Source organism: Borostomias antarcticus (assembly GCF_949987555.1).
Source record: "Borostomias antarcticus genome assembly, chromosome: 34".
NCBI lineage: Eukaryota > Metazoa > Chordata > Actinopteri > Stomiiformes > Stomiidae > Borostomias > Borostomias antarcticus.
Window position 1 is genome coordinate 4951776 of NC_140267.1, and position 20000 is coordinate 4971775.

At 48.8% G+C, this 20000-nt stretch overlaps 2 protein-coding genes across 2 annotated transcripts in view; one reads left to right on the top strand and one right to left on the bottom strand.

Moving 5' to 3' along the window:
• The window catches only part of LOC311327776 (SANT and BTB domain regulator of class switch recombination-like), an 11114-nt gene extending 7076 nt beyond the window's left edge, over positions 1–4038 (bottom strand). The window contains exons 1-5 of the mRNA XM_084460879.1: positions 3942–4038; positions 3362–3455; positions 2568–2806; positions 2273–2331; positions 5–165 (exon numbers count right to left, since the gene is read on the bottom strand). Of these exons, the coding sequence (XP_084317005.1) occupies positions 5–165; positions 2273–2331; positions 2568–2799 (452 nt within the window). The 5' untranslated portion in view covers positions 2800–2806; positions 3362–3455; positions 3942–4038. The remainder of the gene's footprint in view (positions 1–4; positions 166–2272; positions 2332–2567; positions 2807–3361; positions 3456–3941) is intronic.
• A 12016-nt stretch (positions 4039–16054) lies between these two features.
• Positions 16055–20000, top strand: part of abch1 (ATP-binding cassette, sub-family H, member 1) — a gene marked incomplete at both ends in the record, with an annotated part of 20059 nt that continues 16113 nt past the window's right edge. The window contains 3 exons of the mRNA XM_084460876.1: positions 16055–16188; positions 16922–17081; positions 18962–19116. Coding sequence (XP_084317002.1) covers positions 16055–16188; positions 16922–17081; positions 18962–19116 — 449 coding nt within the window. The remainder of the gene's footprint in view (positions 16189–16921; positions 17082–18961; positions 19117–20000) is intronic.

Genomic DNA, 20000 nt, shown 5'->3' on the forward strand with positions numbered 1-20000 from the left:
CTACCTTTTGAATTTGTCCTTTTTGTCCTTGATGTCATCTGCGTCGTTGTGGTTGAACAGGTGGGAGATGCGCGCCGCCAGGCTGCTGTTAATGCAGTTCATGTTGCAGGGCGTGGCCACGATGGCGCTCATGTGCTCATAGCAGTACTGGATGCATTCCTCCACCTGGACACAATGAGACGGGCATCTCGTTATGGTTTAGGGCTGGGGTTAGAGACGGCCATCTTGTTATGGTTTAGGGCTGGGGTTAGAGACGCCATCTCGTTATGGTTTAGGGCTGGGGTTAGAAAGGGGCATCTCATTATGGTTTAGGGCTGGGGTTAGATGGCATCTCGTTATGGTTTAGGGCTGGGGTTAGAGACGGCCATCTCGTTATGGTTTAGGGCTGGGGTTAGAGACGGCATCTCGTTATGGTTTAGGGCTGGGGTTAGAGGGCATCTCGTTATGGTTTAGGGCTGGGGTTAGAGACGGGCATCTCGTTATGGTTTAGGGCTGGGGTTAGAGACAGCATCTCGTTATGGTTTAGGGCTGGGGTTAGAGACAGCATCTCGTTATGGTTTAGGGCTGGGGTTAGAGACGACCATCTCGTTATGGTTTAGGGCTGGGGTTAGAGGGCATCTTGTTATGGTTTAGGGCTGGGGTTAGAGGGCATCTCGTTATGGTTTAGGGCTGGGGTTAGAGACGGCCATCTTGTTATGGTTTAGGGCTGGGGTTAGAGGGCATCTCGTTATGGTTTAGGGCTGGGGTTAGAGGGCATCTTGTTATGGTTTAGGGCTGGGGTTAGAGGGCATCTTGTTATGGTTTAGGGCTGGGGTTAGAGTGGGCATCTCGTTATGGTTTAGGGCTGGGGTTAGAGGGCATCTCGTTATGGTTTAGGGCTGGGGTTAGAGGGCATCTCGTTATGGTTTAGGGCTGGGGTTAGAGGGCATCTCGTTATGGTTTAGGGCTGGGGTTAGAGGGCATCTCGTTATGGTTTAGGGCTGGGGTTAGAGACGGCCATCTTGTTATGGTTTAGGGCTGGGGTTAGAGGGCATCTCGTTATGGTTTAGGACTGGGGTTAGAGGGCATGTCGTTATGGTTTAGGGCTGGGGTTAGAGACGGCCATCTTGTTATGGTTTAGGGCTCGGGTTAGAGACGGCCATCTTGTTATGGTTTAGGGCTGGGGTTAGAGGGCATCTCGTTATGGTTTAGGGCTGGGATTAGAGACGGACATCTTGTTATGGTTTAGGGCTGGGGTTAGAGGGCATCTCGTTATGGTTTAGGGCTGGGGTTAGAGGGCATCTCGTTATGGTTTAGGGCTGGGGTTAGAGGGCATCTCGTTATGGTTTAGGGCTGAGGTTAGAGGGCATCTCGTTATGGTTTAGGACTGGGATTAGAGACGGACATCTTGTTATGGTTTAGGGCTGGGGTTAGAGGGCATCTTGTTATGGTTTAGGGCTGGGGTTAGAGACGGGCATCTCGTTATGGTTTAGGGCTGGGGTTAGAGGGCATCTTGTTATGGTTGAGGGCTGGGGTTAGAGACGAGCATCTCGTTATGGTTTAGGGCTGGGGTTAGAGACGGCCATCTCGTTATGGTTTAGGGCTGGGGTTAGAGATGGCCATCTTGTTATGGTTTAGGGCTGGGGTTAGAGATGGCCATCTTGTTATGGTTTAGGGCTGGGGTTAGAGACAGGCATGTCCAAGGCCTTTGGCCTGTAGTTAGTTAGTTAGCTAGTTAGTTAGTTAGTTAGTTAGTTAGTTAGTTAGTTAGTTAGCTAGCTAGTTAGTTAGTTAGTTAGTTAGTTAGCTAGCTAGCTAGCTAGCTAGTTAGTTAGTTAGTTAGTTAGTTAGTTAGTTAGTTAGTTAGTTAGTTAGCTAGCTAGCTAGTTAGTTAATTAGTTACTCAAGACTCAAGTATTGAGTAACTCAAGGGACTTAATAGTCTCTATTTCTTTATGGTCCCAGATCTACCATAGATAGATAGATCATAGATCTGTAGCCTAGCCATATGTGTTGGCTAAAGATACAGACTTAGGATGCAGCTTATACCTCTTACCCTCTATATCTAAATAAGAGATCAGCTTGGTAGTCATGCAACACAGACTGAGCACAGACCCACTGTTTTCTACTGTCTGACAGAGAGACTGGCTTTGAATTGGATTTTCTGCTCTGGTTTGATCTAACTATAAATATGTTCTTTATCATGTTCTCTCTGCTGCACCAAGACAAAAATCTGGACCTGAATCACTCATAACTCACAGCATTGCAACCCAGCTCACATGACAACACTTACTAAAGTGTCCATCTTCAAGAACTCGGAGGAGATGAGGATTGAGATCACATTGCTGGGCTCTGTAACCAACAAACACCACATAACCAACCACAAAATACATTAACAAACAAACACACCCACTTTAGTAGCCAAATCACAGCACCATCCACTGTTACACACACACACACACACACACACACACACACACACACACACACGTAACTGATGGCCCAGGCATCCACAAATGTCAGGTAATTTACACATGAAGTCACAACAATCACTGCTGTTTTTCTTTGTTGTTGTTGTTGTTGTTTACCAAGCCTGGGTTTGTCCTTGTTGCCGTCGGGCGCCGTGTGCCTCTTGACGTAGTTCATGAGCCAGTGGAAGATCTGGACGTCACAGTGGACGGAGATGTCCACCTCCTCCCAGCGCTGGGCGTCCACGGACAGGTACTCGGCAAAGTAGCGCATCTCGTTGACCAGCAGGTCTCGGGGACACACAAAGTCCTGCTTCACGTCCTTGGCCTCGTCACACACGTGGATCACCATGTTGGGTCTGTGTAAGAAGACCACACACACACACGCGCACACACACACACACACACAGTGTTTCCATGAACACCCATTGTACCATCAACAGTGTTATCTAGCAACCTGCTGCTGTAGAAAAGCTCCTGGTCTAAGTTGACCTGTCTGACCCTGGCTGACCCTGGCTGACCCTGCCCTAAGCCCCTCCCTCTCTTCGCACAGCGCCACCAGGCACTCCTCCATCTCTCGTGTCCAAAGTACCATCTCTGTGTTTGGATATTGTTTACACTGCTACCCTTATTTTAGTTTTTTTTGTTCTCGCTCGATGACGTAACGTCCTGTAGGATCACCCCGAAAAATATCCAACATGTTGAATATAATCGGGGAGGTGCCGATCAGTCTGTGCGGGTTCGAATGGGATCTGTAACCTCCGCACACTAACGGATCATCTGGACCAAACATCGCGGCTGAATTATGTCCGGATAAAATTGCTCAACGATTCTCGGAAAGGCCAATAGGGGCAATATCGGACCCAGGCTTCCTGTCGTGAGTTCATAAGGTCACCCTGGTGTGTTCCCCTCACCCTCGACCCTCCTGCTCCTCGTCCTCCTCCTTAGCTGACGCCCGGCGCTCCTTCTCTGTAGCCACGCCCCTTCCTGAGGAGACCACCTTCAGGCCTGAGGAGAGACCCCACGGGAGAGACATGAAACCACAACGCACATTAGACGGGTTCAACACTGGGACATTCAGCACAAGAACAGACACAACAGGATTAGAGTGAACTTATTTTAGTCAGGCTAATGACCTCAAGCACAGTTTGGGAAACTGTACATGCATCAAATCAATCAATCAATCAAAGCTTTATTTGTATGGCGCATTTCATACCCAGAGGCAACACAATGCGCTTTACAGAGAACAAGGGAGGTGGGCATACGACCCACCCCTACATATTCCAGAGGGAAGCATAAAAACAGTATCACCCGGGGGCCAGATAAGTGAGCTGTAAAAATTCTTCCCTGACCCCTCTCAACAAGGCGATGGAGCAAGCTCCTGGAGTATGTTTGTCTACCGGCTACGAACATTTATAAAGCAAAACATTACATTAAATTACATTTCAGAGTAAGAGAGGCTAAAAAACAGCATTATGAACCGATGGACTTCACCTGTGACCGGGCAGGTGTTCTGGTTTGGGCCTGGCTCCCCCGCCTCTTCTGGGTCCAATAATGTGGACTTGATGGAGTCCGAAGACGATCCTCCTGCCATCAGCACGTTACAATGGTCATCCAAGTGGGGGAATCCTCCTGTACTCATCAGCTCCTCAAACCGCTGTGCACACTGGGAAGTAAAAACTATTAAGCCCTAATTAACCCTCATTAACTCATTAGCTGCCATGACAACACGTCAATCAATGCAGATGATTCATGAACTGAGACTTTTTCCAGAAATGTTAAGATAGATATGAACCCGACGTATTGTCACCTCTTTTGGGGTGAAGCCAGGGACAAGTTTGGCCACGTTGTCCCAGTTGACGGGTTGTGGGACACCCCACAGAGAGCTGAGGACCATGTCCAGGACCAGGACGTTGTTGTCGAAGGGAAAGCTGTTGTTGTTCAAGGAGAAGCGACTCATTTCTGCGGGGAAATAGATCCGTTATAATGAGTGGATTAGTATAGCTGCTAATGAATCTCTTCTGCTGCCTTTTACACTATGAAGACAACTAGTATACTATACTATTAGTATACTAGTATACTACTAGTATACTATACTATAGTATACTATCTTCAACACGGGCACACGCTTTATGATGGCTAGAAAGATAAATTAGACGTCAACTGAACTGGCTGTGAAGTACAGAACACAAAAAAGTATGCTAGACAGTAAGCGTGCATACTTAGCAAGTATAGTCCGGTTATCCCCCTTTTGGTGCTCCTCCTGTGGAATTATCCCCCTTTTGGTGCTCCTCCTGTGAAAGTATCCCCCTTTTGGTGCTCCTCCTGTGGAAAGACTGAGATGAAATCTTACATCAGATAGAAATGATCTGGACTAATTACCTCTTTTCCGTTTTGGCTAGTTAGGATCTTACAAGCTTGCTAGCTTGTTAGGCTAGCTAGCCTTATGTTCATGGTGTGATGCTCTAGCTAGCAGGTTAGTATTTTGGTTTGATGTGCCGTGGGGACTCGCTAGGTGTCATGACAGTTAGCGAATCGCGTCCAGGACTGTCACCTGTCTACTTCCGGTGCCGCAGTGCAGCAGCGTCGTCTCCCATATTGTCCCGAGTGCCTGACGTCACTATAAACAAACCATTTCATTGGTCCAGCTGTGTAGTTTATTCCGCAGGGGTCAACGTCCGTGCGGAGTATTTTTTCACCGCACAAAAGTTCCGCCCCGGTGTGCAAACTTCCATTAGAACCCATGAAATCAGCTTTTATACTTTTCCGCGCGAATAATTCGCGCTCAGTGAGAATGGACTTTAAGGCTACTTTCTGAATATTCACGTAATTTGGGAGCACATTTCCGTTCAATAAAGATACTCAATAGAAGCATCTCTAACACACGTGCATAAAACCCAGCACACTTCACATGGCGATGGCGCCCCCCTGTGGAGAACCAAAGGAGGCACACTCATAGGCTCAATGCTATGTCCAGAAGCAATATAGCTCTAAATTATAATTTAGCAGTTGTCCCTCCCTGGTTCCCTCCCTGGCTTACTCCCTATGTGCCTCCGTTGTTGACCTGCAGTTGTTGACCTGCAGTGTTGCTACCTCAAGAGGCAGTGGACCTGCAGTTCTGTGTTACCACATGCTACCACAAGAGCATTTACCGTTTTCTGCCACAGGAGGGCAGCAACAGGCTTAGATAGACAGTGGTTCCAGAACCTGCAGTTTTATGTTGCTGCCACAAGAGCATTTACCGTTTTCAGCCACAGGAGGGCAGCAACCCCTGAGTGGGCTAGAGACACACATGGTCCGCTAGCCTTAAGGTGTTATCTGGGTTTATCCCTTACCTTTGTCCAGAAACAGAAGTTGAACCAATTGCAGCAAAATAGCTAATGTTACAGGAATCATCAGTGTAACTGCTTTATCCACTGACCGCTACCATTAATGTTATGGAAGCTGCTGCTAGTTGTTGTAAGCTCATGAGCTAACTGGCTATCCCGCTCTCATTGTGCTGGATTAGAATTGGAAGTATTGGAACTGATGTGTCCAGGTGACAAGACCCATCTTAATTTATTAGACATCATTTCATGTCATTTCAATTCAGTTATTTCAGTGGCATGACTAGCTTCCGTCCTACTGAACAGAAACAAGCCGGTCGAGCACATGAGCCAGGCTGGACCTGGTTCTCCACTTACACCTGGTGAATCTGTGCCCCCCTAAGAGAAACCCTGATCTACCTACTTCACACCCACACCTGGAGAGGCCAGGAGGCACAGTGAGAGTCATGAAGCACAGTGAGAGTCATGAAGCACAGTGAGAGTCATGAAGCACAGTGAGAGTCATGAAGCACAGTGAGAGGCATGAAGCACAGTGAGCGCCATGAAGCACAGTGAGAGTCATGAAGCACAGTGAGAGTCATGAAGCACAGTGAGAGGCATGAAGCACAGTGAGAGTCATGAAGAACAGTGAGAGGCATGAAGCACAGTGAGAGTCATGAAGCACAGTGAGAGGCATGAAGCACAGTGAGAGGCATGAAGCACAGTGAGAGTCATGAAGCACAGTGAGAGTCATGAAGCACAGTGAGAGGCATGAAGCACAGTGAGAGTCATGAAGCACAGTGAGAGTCATGAAGCACAGTGAGAGGCATGAAGCACAGTGAGAGTCATGAAGCACAGTGAGAGTCATGAAGCACAGTGAGAGGCATGAAGCACAGTGAGAGGCATGAAGCACAGTGAGAGGCATGAAGCACAGTGAGAGGCATGAAGCACAGCGAGAGTCATGAAGCACAGTGAGAGGCCAGGACACACAGTGAGAGTCATGAAGCACAGTGAGAGGCATGTTTTTTTTCTATTTTATTGACATTTATCATGCAGGCACCTGGTTTATTGCTTTCAGGAAGTCTGTCCAGATGTCCAGGACTATATATGGGCTCTCAGCCCGTATCTGGGTTAAGGTAGCCCAGCCCGTATCTGGGTTAAGGTAGCCCGTATCTGGGTTAAGGTAGCCCAGCCCGTATCTGGGTTAAGGTAGCCCAGCCCGTATCTGGGTTAAGGTAGCCCAGCCCGTATCTGGGTTAAGGTAGCCCAGCCCGTATCTGGGTTAAGGTAGCCCAGCCCGTATCTGGGTTAAGGTAGCCCAGCCCGTATCTGGGTTAAGGTAGCCCGTATCTGGGTTAAGGTAGCCCAGCCCGTATCTGGGTTAAGGTAGCCCGTATCTGGGTTAAGGTAGCCCAGCCCGTATCTGGGTTAAGGTAGCCCGTATCTGGGTTAAGGTAGCCCAGTATCTGGGTTAAGGTAGCCCAGCCCGTATCTGGGTTAAGGTAGCCCAGCCCGTATCTGGGTTCAGGTAGCCCAGTATATGGGTTAAGGTAGCCCAGTATATGGGTTAAGGTAGCCCAGTATATGGGTTAAGGTAGCCCAGTATATGGGTTAAGGTAGCCCAGCCCGTATCTGGGTTAAGGTAGCCCGTATCTGGGTTAAGGTAGCCCAGCCCGTATCTGGGTTCAGGTAGCCCAGCCCGTATATGGGTTAAGGTAGCCCAGTATCTGGGTTAAGGTAGCCCAGCTGAACCCGGCTGAACACACATGCGCCGACAGGTTGCCGAGCCCCTCGCAACGCATCACATATATATATCGCGATAGCCCATAAGTGGGTAATATACAGCCCACTGTTGGGCAGCTGAATTCATTGTGTCCTGACTTCTCTGGACATGTAGGCCTCGCAGTGTTGAGCAGGGAGATCTGTGGACTCTGTTTATCGCATCTCTGCCTGCATCGCTCTCCGCGTCCCTCCATGCGACCATGTCCGATGGCGCCCCCCTGTGGAGAACCAAAGGAGGCACATTCATAGGCTCAAGGCTATGTCCAGAAGCAATATAGCTCTTAATTATAATTTAGCAGTTGTCTCTCCCTGGTTCCCTCCCTGGCTTACTCCCTATGTGCCTCCGTCCCGTTGTTGACCTGCAGTGTTGCTACCACAAGAGGCATTGGTTCCAGAACCTGCAGTTCTGTTACCACATGCTACCACAAGAGCATTTACCGTTTTCGGCCACAGGAGGGCAGCAACAGGCTTAGATAGACAGTGGTTCCAGAACATGCAGTTTTATGTTGCTGCCACAAGAGCATTTACCGTTTTCAGCCACAGGAGGGCAGCAACCCCTGAGTGGGCTAGAGACACACTTGGTCCGCTAGCCTTAAGGTGTTATCTGGGTTTATCCCTTACCTTTGTCCAGAAACAGAAGTTGAACCAATTGCAGCAAAATAGCTAATGTTACAGGAATCATCAGTGTAACTGCTTTATCCACTGACCGCTACCATTAATGTTATGGAAGCTGCTGCTAGTTGTTGTGAGCTCATGAGCTAACTGGCTATCCCGCTCTCATTGTGCTGGATTAGCATTGGGAGCATTGGAACTGATGTGTCCAGGTGACAAGACCTATCTTCATTTATCAGACATAATTTCATGTCATTTAAATTCAGTTATTTCAGTGGTATGACTAGCTTCCGTCCTACTGAACAGAAACAAGCCAGCCACTCACATGAGCCTCCCGGACCTGGTTCTCCACTTACACCTGATGAATCTGTGCCCCCCTAAGAGAAACCCTGATCCACCTACTTCACACCCACACCTGGAGAGGCCAGGAGGCACAGTGAGAGTCATGAAGCACAGTGAGAGTCATGAAGCACAGTGAGTGTCATGAAGCACAGTGAGAGTCATGAAGCACAGTGAGAGTCATGAAGCACAGTGAGAGCCATGAAGCACAGTGAGTCATGAAGCACAGTGAGAGTCATGAAGCACAGTGAGAGGCATGAAGCACAGTGAGAGTCATGAAGCACAGTGAGAGTCATGAAGCACAGTGAGAGCCATGAAGCACAGTGAGTCATGAAACACAGTGAGAGTCATGAAGCACAGTGAGAGGCATGAAGCACAGTGAGAGGCATGAAGCACAGTGAGAGTCATGAAGCACAGTGAGAGTCATGAAGCACAGTGAGAGGCATGAAGCACAGTGAGAGTCATGAAGCACAGTGAGAGTCATGAAGCACAGTGAGAGCCATGTTTTTTTCCTCTTTTATTGACATTTATCATGCAGGCACCTGGTTTATTGCTTTCAGGAAGTCTGTCCAGATGTCCAGGACTATATATGGGCTATATATACCCCGTATCTGGGTTAAGGTAGCCCAGCCCGTATCTGGGTTAAGGTAGCCCAGCCCGTATCTGGGTTCAGGTAGCCCAGTATATGGGTTCAGGTAGCCCAGTATATGGGTTAAGGTAGCCCAGTATATGGGTTAAGGTAGCCCAGCCCGTATATGGGTTAAGGTAGTCCAGTATATGGGTTAAGGTAGCCCAGTATATGGGTTAAGGTAGCCCAGCCCGTATCTGGGTTAAGGTAGCCCAGCCCGTATCTGGGTTAAGGTAGCCCAGCCCGTATATGGGTTAAGGTAGCCCAGTATATGGGTTAAGGTAGCCCAGTATATGGGTTAAGGTAGCCCAGTATCTGGGTTAAGGTAGCCCGTATCTGGGTTAAGGTAGCCCAGCTGAACCCGGCTGAACACACATGCGCCGACAGCTTGCCGAGCCCCTCGCAACGCATCACATATATATATCGCGATAGCCCATAAGTGGGTAATATACAGCCCAGTGTTGGGCAGCTGAATTCATTCTGTCCTGACTTCTCTGGAGATGTAGGCCTCGCAGTGTTGAGCAGGGAGATCTGTGGACTCTGTTTATCGCATCTCTGCCTGCATCGCGTCCCTCCATGCCACCATGTCCGAGCAGGCAGCCGGGGACGCGCCTACAGGAGCCTCTGATAACACAGAGATGACGGAGCGGGTGAGACGCGTTTGGATATTTGTTACTATATAAATAAAACCAAATATACCAGCATAGCGCTGATTGTAGCCTTGCAGAATGAACTCCCATCAAGCTGCTGCAGTCGCATGTAGCCTATGAATAAATAGGCCTACACGGTAGTAACATCTGTAGTTTGTTTAATACATAATAACCGGCGATTTTAATTGTGTCACTGCGTAATACAGACAGAAATATAGCAGGTGGATGCGAAGCGACAAACTGGCCGCGCACTGCGGGTGTGATGGAGCTGATGTAGCTGATGTACCCTGTTATAGCCTGATGTAGCCTGTAGCCTGTATGTGGTGAATATGAAGCCTGTTATGGTGAATATGGTGAATATGTCAGCTGGCTGATGTCGCAGGAGACAGAAACATCAACACAGTTCCTGGAGCGACAGTAGCGACTTCTGCTTGTAGGAACGGGGACAGCTGGTCAGCTTGTTAGTGCGCACTGGGGAACAGACGCAAGACGAGTGCACTGGTCATCTGGGTTTGGTTTTGGTTGACAGGTAGGCTGGAGATGGTCAGGTAGGCTGGAGATGGTCAGCAGGCTACTCGTGGTCAGCAGGCTACTGTAGCCCTGTAGTCGTATTGTAATGAGATATATTATATATATATAGCACTGCAAGATCCACGCTCGTATGAAGTCAGAACAAGTGTGAGTTACAGCTCTCGCTCAGAAACCAGTTGGTCCTTTCCGTTATATATAGGCTACTTGGGTTGTACAGTAGCCTCACTAAATCAGGCACTATGGCAATACAATTAATAGCCTGGCCTAAAGCTGATTCACTGAATTCATTTAATTAGCCCTACCTCGCTGGAATGGAATCAGCAGCTGCTTTTTACATGCTTCACAGTGAAAACACAGGCTAGTGTTTAGACCTGATCTAGGGTCGGCTCAGAGTCTATTCCAGGTAAGAGAAAAATGATAGCTAGATTTAAAAGTAGCCTACATGCTTGGCAACAATCTTGTTATTGGGTTAGGTAGGCAGCCTACTGTAGCCTACGGTAACATATTCCAGCTGGAATGTTTCCTCTATTAATGCAATTAATGCAATACCTATTATGCAACGCTCAAAAACGGACTTCTATCGATTAGGTACTTAACTGATAGACCAATAGAACTGACAGCCCAAAAGTTGTTTTTCAACTGTTTTTATGGTATATATTTGTTGGGGGAAATGTGCATTATGTGTTCAAAATGTTCATATTTTGGTCTACTGTAGGCAAATATTAAATTAGTTTAGTTTAGACAGAACCAGTTGAGAAACATGTTGGTCAGTGATGTGGGATATAATCTGAAGAGATTTTGACAGGATTGATATGAAGCATATGGTACAGTAGGATATGATATACAGTAGGGCAGGGAAGAACGAAGAGGTTAAAAAAAAGTTTGTTTTATGTCAATAATATTGGCCTAAGCAGGTTTTGCTTTGATAATTCTTCGTCTTTAATTCTTTGACTTTACTTCTATAATTCAAGTAGCCTACATTCCAGTCATTTAGGTTGAGATACTATTACAACAATGAGAGTTCATTTAATTGTGTTTATAACTCATGTGACTTTGTGTCAAATGTGAGGTTATCCATGCGTCAGATTACAGGGTTGTTTCCTGTTAATCCCCCCACAGTGAAATGAAAGATGCTGGATTAAGAGAGAGTTAGAGAGAGAGAATGAGAACACCAGGGAAAGGACCCAGATCCGCCATTCACAGCTGCCTGCCAAGTAGGTTAGGCCACTGTTAGGTTAGGGGCCTGTTAGGTTAGGGCACTGTTAGGTTAGGGCCCTGTTAGGTTAGGGCCCTGTTAGGTTAGGGCCCTGCTAGGTTAGGGCCCTGTTAGGTTAGAGCACTGTTAGGTTAGGGCCCTGTTAGGTTAGGGCCCTGTTAGGTTAGGGCAGTGTTAGGTTAGGGCCCTGCTAGGTTAGGGCCCTGTTAGGTTAGGGCACTGTTAGGTTAGGGGCCTGTTAGGTTAGGGCAGTGTTAGGTTAGGGCCCTGTTAGGTTAGGGCAGTGTTAGGTTAGGGCAGTGTTAGGTTAGGGGCCTGTTAGGTTAGAGCCCTGTTAGGTTAGGGGCCTGTTAGGTTAGGGGCCTGTTAGGTTAGGGGCCTGTTAGGTTAGGGCCCTGTTAGGTTAGGGGCCTGTTAGGTTAGGGCCCTGTTAGGTTAGGGCAGTGTTAGGTTAGGGCCCTGTTAGGTTAGGGCCCTGTTAGGTTAGGGGCCTGTTAGGTTAGGGGCCTGTTAGGTTAGGGCAGTGTTAGGTTAGGGCCCTGTTAGGTTAGGGCACTGTTAGGTTAGGGCCCTGTTAGGTTAGGGCCCTGTTAGGTTAGGGCAGTGTTAGGTTAGGGGCCTGTTAGGTTAGGGGCCTGTTAGGTTAGGGCCCTGTTAGGTTAGGGCCCTGTTAGGTTAGGGCCCTGTTAGGTTAGGGCAGTGTTAGGTTAGGGCAGTGTTAGGTTAGGGCCCTGTTAGGTTAGGGCCCTGTTAGGTTAGGGCCCTGTTAGGTTAGGGGCCTGTTAGGTTAGGGGCCTGTTAGGTTAGGGCCCTGTTAGGTTAGGGCAGTGTTAGGTTAGGGCCCTGTTAGGTTAGGGCAGTGTTAGGTTAGGGCCCTGTTAGGTTAGGGCCCTGTTAGGTTAGGGGCCTGTTAGGTTAGGGGCCTGTTAGGTTAGGGCCCTGTTAGGTTAGGGCCCTGTTAGGTTAGGGCCCTGTTAGGTTAGGGCCCTGTTAGGTTAGGGCAGTGTTAGGTTAGGGCCCTGTTAGGTTAGGGGCCTGTTAGGTTAGGGCCCTGTTAGGTTAGGGCAGTGTTAGGTTAGGGCCCTGTTAGGTTAGGGCAGTGTTAGGTTAGGGGCCTGTTAGGTTAGGGGCCTGTTAGGTTAGGGCCCTGTTAGGTTAGGGCAGTGTTAGGTTAGGGCCCTGTTAGGTTAGGGCCCTGTTAGGTTAGGGCCCTGTTAGGTTAGGGGCCTGTTAGGTTAGAGCACTGTTAGGTTAGGGCCCTGTTAGGTTAGGGCCCTGTTAGGTTAGGGCCCTGTTAGGTTAGGGCCCTGTTAGGTTAGGGCCCTGTTAGGTTAGGGGCCTGTTAGGTTAGGGCCCTGTTAGGTTAGGGCCCTGTTAGGTTAGGGCCCTGTTAGGTTAGGGCCCTGTTAGGTTAGGGCAGTGTTAGGTTAGGGCCCTGTTAGGTTAGGGCCCTGTTAGGTTAGGGCCCTGTTAGGTTAGGGGCCTGTTAGGTTAGGGCCCTGTTAGGTTAGGGCAGTGTTAGGTTAGGGCCCTGTTAGGTTAGGGCAGTGTTAGGTTAGGGCCCTGTTAGGTTAGGGCCCTGTTAGGTTAGGGGCCTGTTAGGTTAGGGCCCTGTTAGGTTAGGGCCCTGTTAGGTTAGGGCCCTGTTAGGTTAGGGCCCTGTTAGGTTAGGGCAGTGTTAGGTTAGGGCCCTGTTAGGTTAGGGCCCTGTTAGGTTAGGGCCCTGTTAGGTTAGGGCAGTGTTAGGTTAGGGCCCTGTTAGGTTAGGGCAGTGTTAGGTTAGGGCAGTGTTAGGTTAGGGCCCTGTTAGGTTAGGGCCCTGTTAGGTTAGGGCCCTGTTAGGTTAGGGCAGTGTTAGGTTAGGGCCCTGTTAGGTTAGGGCAGTGTTAGGTTAGGGCCCTGTTAGGTTAGGGCAGTGTTAGGTTAGGGCCCTGTTAGGTTAGGGCCCTGTTAGGTTAGGGCCCTGTTAGGTTAGGGCAGTGTTAGGTTAGGGGCCTGTTAGGTTAGGGCAGTGTTAGGTTAGGGCCCTGTTAGGTTAGGGCAGTGTTAGGTTAGGGCCCTGTTAGGTTAGGGCCCTGTTAGGTTAGGGCCCTGTTAGGTTAGGGCAGTGTTAGGTTAGGGGCCTGTTAGGTTAGGGCACTGTTAGGTTAGGGCCCTGTTAGGTTAGGGCAGTGTTAGGTTAGGGCAGTGTTAGGTTAGGGCCCTGTTAGGTTAGGGCAGTGTTAGGTTAGGGCAGTGTTAGGTTAGGGGCCTGTTAGGTTAGGGCCCTGTTAGGTTAGGGCCCTGTTAGGTTAGGGCCCTGTTAGGTTAGGGCCCTGTTAGGTTAGGGCAGTGTTAGGTTAGGGCAGTGTTAGGTTAGGGCACTGTTAGGTTAGGGCAGTGTTAGGTTAGGGCAGTGTTAGGTTAGGGCCCTGTTAGGTTAGGGCCCTGTTAGGTTAGGGCCCTGTTAGGTTAGGGCAGTGTTAGGTTAGGGCCCTGTTAGGTTAGGGCAGTGTTAGGTTAGGGCCCTGTTAGGTTAGGGCCCTGTTAGGTTAGGGGCCTGTTAGGTTAGGGCCCTGTTAGGTTAGGGCCCTGTTAGGTTAGGGGCCTGTTAGGTTAGGGCAGTGTTAGGTTAGGGGCCTGTTAGGTTAGGGCAGTGTTAGGTTAGGGGCCTGTTAGGTTAGGGCCCTGTTAGGTTAGGGCCCTGTTAGGTTAGGGCAGTGTTAGGTTAGGGCAGTGTTAGGTTAGGGCCCTGTTAGGTTAGGGCCCTGTTAGGTTAGGGCCCTGTTAGGTTAGGGGCCTGTTAGGTTAGGGCCCTGTTAGGTTAGGGCAGTGTTAGGTTAGGGCCCTGTTAGGTTAGGGCCCTGTTAGGTTAGGGCCCTGTTAGGTTAGGGCCCTGTTAGGTTAGGGGCCTGTTAGGTTAGGGCCCTGTTAGGTTAGGGCCCTGTTAGGTTAGGGCAGTGTTAGGTTAGGGCCCTGTTAGGTTAGGGCCCTGTTAGGTTAGGGCAGTGTTAGGTTAGGGCCCTGTTAGGTTAGGGGCCTGTTAGGTTAGGGCCCTGTTAGGTTAGGGCCCTGTTAGGTTAGGGGCCTGTTAGGTTAGGGCCCTGTTAGGTTAGGGCAGTGTTAGGTTAGGGGCCTGTTAGGTTAGGGCCCTGTTAGGTTAGGGCAGTGTTAGGTTAGGGGCCTGTTAGGTTAGGGCCCTGTTAGGTTAGGGCAGTGTTAGGTTAGGGGCCTGTTAGGTTAGGGCCCTGTTAGGTTAGGGCCCTGTTAGGTTAGGGCCCTGTTAGGTTAGGGCCCTGTTAGGTTAGGGCAGTGTTAGGTTAGGGCACTGTTAGGTTAGGGCCCTGTTAGGTTAGGGGCCTGTTAGGTTAGGGCCCTGTTAGGTTAGGGCCCTGTTAGGTTAGGGCCCTGTTAGGTTAGGGCAGTGTTAGGTTAGGGCCCTGTTAGGTTAGGGCAGTGTTAGGTTAGGGGCCTGTTAGGTTAGGGCCCTGTTAGGTTAGGGCAGTGTTAGGTTAGGGCAGTGTTAGGTTAGGGCCCTGTTAGGTTAGGGCCCTGTTAGGTTAGGGGCCTGTTAGGTTAGGGCCCTGTTAGGTTAGGGCCCTGTTAGGTTAGGGCAGTGTTAGGTTAGGGCAGTGTTAGGTTAGGGCAGTGTTAGGTTAGGGCAGTGTTAGGTTAGGGCCCTGTTAGGTTAGGGCCCTGTTAGGTTAGGGCCCTGTTAGGTTAGGGGCCTGTTAGGTTAGGGCCCTGTTAGGTTAGGGGCCTGTTAGGTTAGGGGCCTGTTAGGTTAGGGCCCTGTTAGGTTAGGGCCCTGTTAGGTTAGGGGCCTGTTAGGTTAGGGCCCTGTTAGGTTAGGGCAGTGTTAGGTTAGGGCAGTGTTAGGTTAGGGCAGTGTTAGGTTAGGGCCCTGTTAGGTTAGGGGCCTGTTAGGTTAGGGCCCTGTTAGGTTAGGGCCCTGTTAGGTTAGGGCCCTGTTAGGTTAGGGCAGTGTTAGGTTAGGGCACTGTTAGGTTAGGGCCCTGTTAGGTTAGGGGCCTGTTAGGTTAGGGCCCTGTTAGGTTAGGGCCCTGTTAGGTTAGGGCCCTGTTAGGTTAGGGCAGTGTTAGGTTAGGGCCCTGTTAGGTTAGGGCAGTGTTAGGTTAGGGCAGTGTTAGGTTAGGGCCCTGTTAGGTTAGGGCAGTGTTAGGTTAGGGCCCTGTTAGGTTAGGGGCCTGCTAGGTTAGGGCCCTGTTAGTAAATAGGGTTAGTTAATTTCTGGCCGTCATAACATGCTCCGTGTATTGTTTTACATAAAGGTCCACAAGGGCACTGCTGTGCGTGTGTGTGTGTGGGTGTGTGTGTGTGTGTGTGTGTGTGCGTGTGTGTGTCTGTATGAATGTATGTGAGAGAGACTGATGTTTGTAGAGCAGATTCAGGCAGTATGAGCAGCACTGTGAGCAGCTACCAGACCAAAGGCCAATGCCCAGAATGCAACACTTGAAGAAGAAGAAGGCGGGAGTAAACCAGGTTGCCAGGTTTGCGTATTCTATCGTTCTGTTCTGTTTTTTCAGTTGGCAGAGGAGGTGAAGATGAAGACTGACCCCGAGGCTCCTTCCTCACCAGGAACGAGCGGTTCTGCCATCAGGTGTAGGGAGGTGTGCCGCTCGTACGGCAAGAGGAAAGTCCTGAGCCACCTCAACCTGACTGTGACACAGGGACACATGTGAGCGCTTCCCTCTGACTGACCCACACTCTGCTGTCACCAGCTGCTTTCTGTAAATGAAACATCTTAGTTTAGTTTAGATTTCAAAGAACACGCTGAGTGGTCGGTCAAGCTGGTTTTAAACAAAGACAATAGTTTTATTCTGTTACGAGTCTGCAGATTCGGACTCCAGCACAGGAAGTGAATCCGGGCTTGAGTGGTTCACTTGAGGACGAGGTAGATAGGTTATAACGTGAAAAAGGAAGTGACATAGTTTCAGGATGAAGAGGACAGGGAAGTGATGTCACGAGAGCGAACTACAAAGTCAGAACAACAGTCAAGTAGGAAAAAAAACACTTTGGTGAGACTTGAATTTCGTTCACATTTCCTGTCCTGTAACACCTCACTAGGCTGTGGAGAGACTTTGAAGTTGTGACAGCGTGCTTTAGATTTTTTCCAAGGTGTTTATGTGCGACACTTTTTTACAATCTTTAAATCTCTGTCCTGTTGCTGCATATGAAAGCTCCACTGACACACCGCTGAGTTAAGATCTGTGTGGCAGCTCACCCAGTGACTGACGTCACATTAGTCCTCAACACAAGCCAGAAGCTACTGAATGGCAGGTCTAGGGAGGACCAGAGACGTGGAGAGAAAGATCTTTCACTTAAGTGGTAGAAGATACCAGACTGAGTCTGATGTCAGGTTCATATTTCCATTTTTGTACCCATAATGCACTTTCCATTTTCCATTACAGCTATGGCCTCCTGGGTCCTAGCGGATGTGGCAAGACCACGCTGTTGAAATGCATCGTGGGAACTCTGAAGATCTCGGGAGGTCACATCAGTGTGTTGGGGAAGCCGCCTGCATTTCCTGGTCATGAGGTTCCTGGGAGGATGGTGGGGTACATGCCTCAGGTAAAAGCCTGTCTTCCAGGGTACATGCCTCAGGTAAAAGCCTGTCTTCCAGGGTACATGCCTCAGGTAAAAGCCTGTCTTCCAGGGTACATGCCTCAGGTAAAAGCCTCTCTTCCAGGGTACATGCCTCAGGTAAAAGCCTGTCTTCCAGGGTACATGCCTCAGGTAAAAGCCTGTCTTCCAGGGTACATGCCTCAGGTAAAAGCCTGTCTTCCAGGGTACATGCCTCAGTTAGAAGTCTGTCTTCCAGGGTACATGCCTCAGGTAAAAGCCTGTCTTCCAGGGTACATGCCTCAGGTAAAAGCCTGTCTTCCAGGGTACATGCCTCAGGTAAAAGCCTGTCTTCCAGGGTACATGCCTCAGGTAAAAGCCTGTCTTCCAGGGTACATGCCTCAGGTAAAAGCCTCTCTTCCAGGGTACATGCCTCAGGTAAAAGCCTGTCTTCCAGGGTACATGCCTCAGGTAAAAGCCTCTCTTCCAGGGTACATGCCTCAGGTAAAAGCCTGTCTTCCAGGGTACATGCCTCAGGTAAAAGCCTCTCTTCCAGGGTACATGCCTCAGGTAAAAGCCTGTCTTCCAGGGTACATGCCTCAGGTAAAAGCCTGTCTTCCAGGGTACATGCCTCAGGTAAAAGCCTGTCTTCCAGGGTACATGCCTCAGGTAAAAGCCTCTCTTCCAGGGTACATGCCTCAGGTAAAAGCCTGTCTTCCAGGGTACATGCCTCAGGTAAAAGCCTGTCTTCCAGGGTACATGCCTCAGGTAAAAGCCTGTCTTCCAGGGTACATGCCTCAGGTAAAAGCCTGTCTTCCAGGGTACATGCCTCAGGTAAAAGCCTGTCTTCCAGGGTACATGCCTCAGGTAAAAGCCTCTCTTCCAGGGTACATGCCTCAGGTAAGAGCCTGTCTTCCAGGGTACATGCCTCAGGTAAAAGCCTCTCTTCCAGGGTACATGCCTCAGGTAAAAGCCTCTCTTCCAGGGTACATGCCTCAGGTAAAAGCCTGTCTTCCAGGGTACATGCCTCAGGTAAAAGCCTGTCTTCCAGGGTACATGCCTCAGGTAAAAGCCTGTATTCCAGGGTACATGCCTCAGATAGAAGTCTCTACTAGTATACATGCCTCAGATAGAAGTCTCTACTAGTATACATGCCTCAGGTAGAAGTCTATACTAGTATACATGCCTCAGATAGAAGTCTCTACTAGTATACATGCCTCAGATAGAAGTCTCTACTAGTATACATACCTCAGGTAGAAGTCTCTACTAGTATACATGCCTCAAGTAGAAGTCTCTACTAGTATACATGCCTCAGGTAGAAGTCTACTAGTATACATGCCTCAGGTAGAAGTCTCTACTAGTATACATGCCTCAGATAGAAGTCTTTACTAGTATACATGCCTCAGGTAGAAGTCTACTAGTATACATGCCTCAGGTAGAAGTCTATACTAGTATACATGCCTCAGATAGAAGTCTCTACTAGTATACATGCCTCAGATAGAAGTCTCTACTAGTATACATGCCTCAGATAGAAGTCTCTACTAGTATACATGCCTCAGATAGAAGTCTCTACTAGTATACATGCCTGAGGTAGAAGTCTTTACTAGGATACATGCCTCAGGTAGAAGTCTATACTAGTATACATGCCTCAGGTAGAAGTCTCTACTAGTATACATGCCTCAGATAGAAGTCTCTACTAGTATACATGCCTGAGGTAGAAGTCTTTACTAGGATACATGCCTCAGGTAGAAGTCTATACTAGTATACATGCCTCAGGTAGAAGTCTTTACTAGTATACATACCTCAAGTCTCTACTAGGATACATGTAGTATCCTACATATCCTATCATAGTAATTCATGTTGACTGATTCTATTGTTGTCTCCTGCAGGATCTCGCTCTGTATAATGAGTTCACCATCAGCGATACTCTGACTTTCTTCGGCCGGATTCACGGCCTGTCCTCGAAGGACACACAGGCTCGCATGAACTTCCTGGTCGACTTCCTGGATCTGCCTCAGAAGAACAGCCTGGTCAGAAACCTCAGGTAACAGAAACACACACAACATTACATTTACTTTACATTACGGTTATTTAGCAATGTTATCCAAAGCGACTAACAATAATTTCATTTAACGTAGGAAAAGCCAATGTTTGTTTTTGTTAAGTATGGAATGAAGCAAGGGTACCAGAAGGGTCCTCCAGTTGTCCCTGTTAGAGATCCTCTGAAAATCTATTTTGGTTCCCCCATCGCTGGTATTCAACTGTGACAACGAACAATACTTGATTGTATATTACACATTAGTTTGTAGTGGGTCTCTCTCCAGTCTCCCATGACTGAGGGCAGAGCAGCACAGAAGCAGTGACCCATGCTTCATTATAGGCTTCCGTATGAGTCATTACACAGTCCTTAGAACAGAAGCCAAGCACACACACACACACACACACACACACACACACACACACACACACACACACACACACACACACACACACACACACACCCCTCCTGACAATTGGAGGAGGCATCTGGTCTGGAACGTTGGTCGGTACCAATGCTTGGCCCATATTATCTAGTGGGTTTACAGATCCAATCTTATACCTCCCGATCGGCTCACAGACCCATTTGGGCGGCGCCGATAATATCTAACGTGTTTGATATTCAGATTATTACGTCTATTTTACAAGCGAGGCGGTGGTTTATTGCTCCCTCAGTAACGATAATATCCTGTAGTGTGGGATGAGCTGTTACTGTATTTTTAAATCTTGTTGTGTGTGCATGTTTGAGATTTGCGAGAAGAACATTTGTTAAGACCCCAGCATAAGGCTGTTCTGTTCTCCGAGGACACAGACTGGCTAAGCTACCTCTCTTTCACAACAAGGAAGAAATGCTCGGTATGAATGTACTACCTGTCCTGTGTGTCAGTGTGC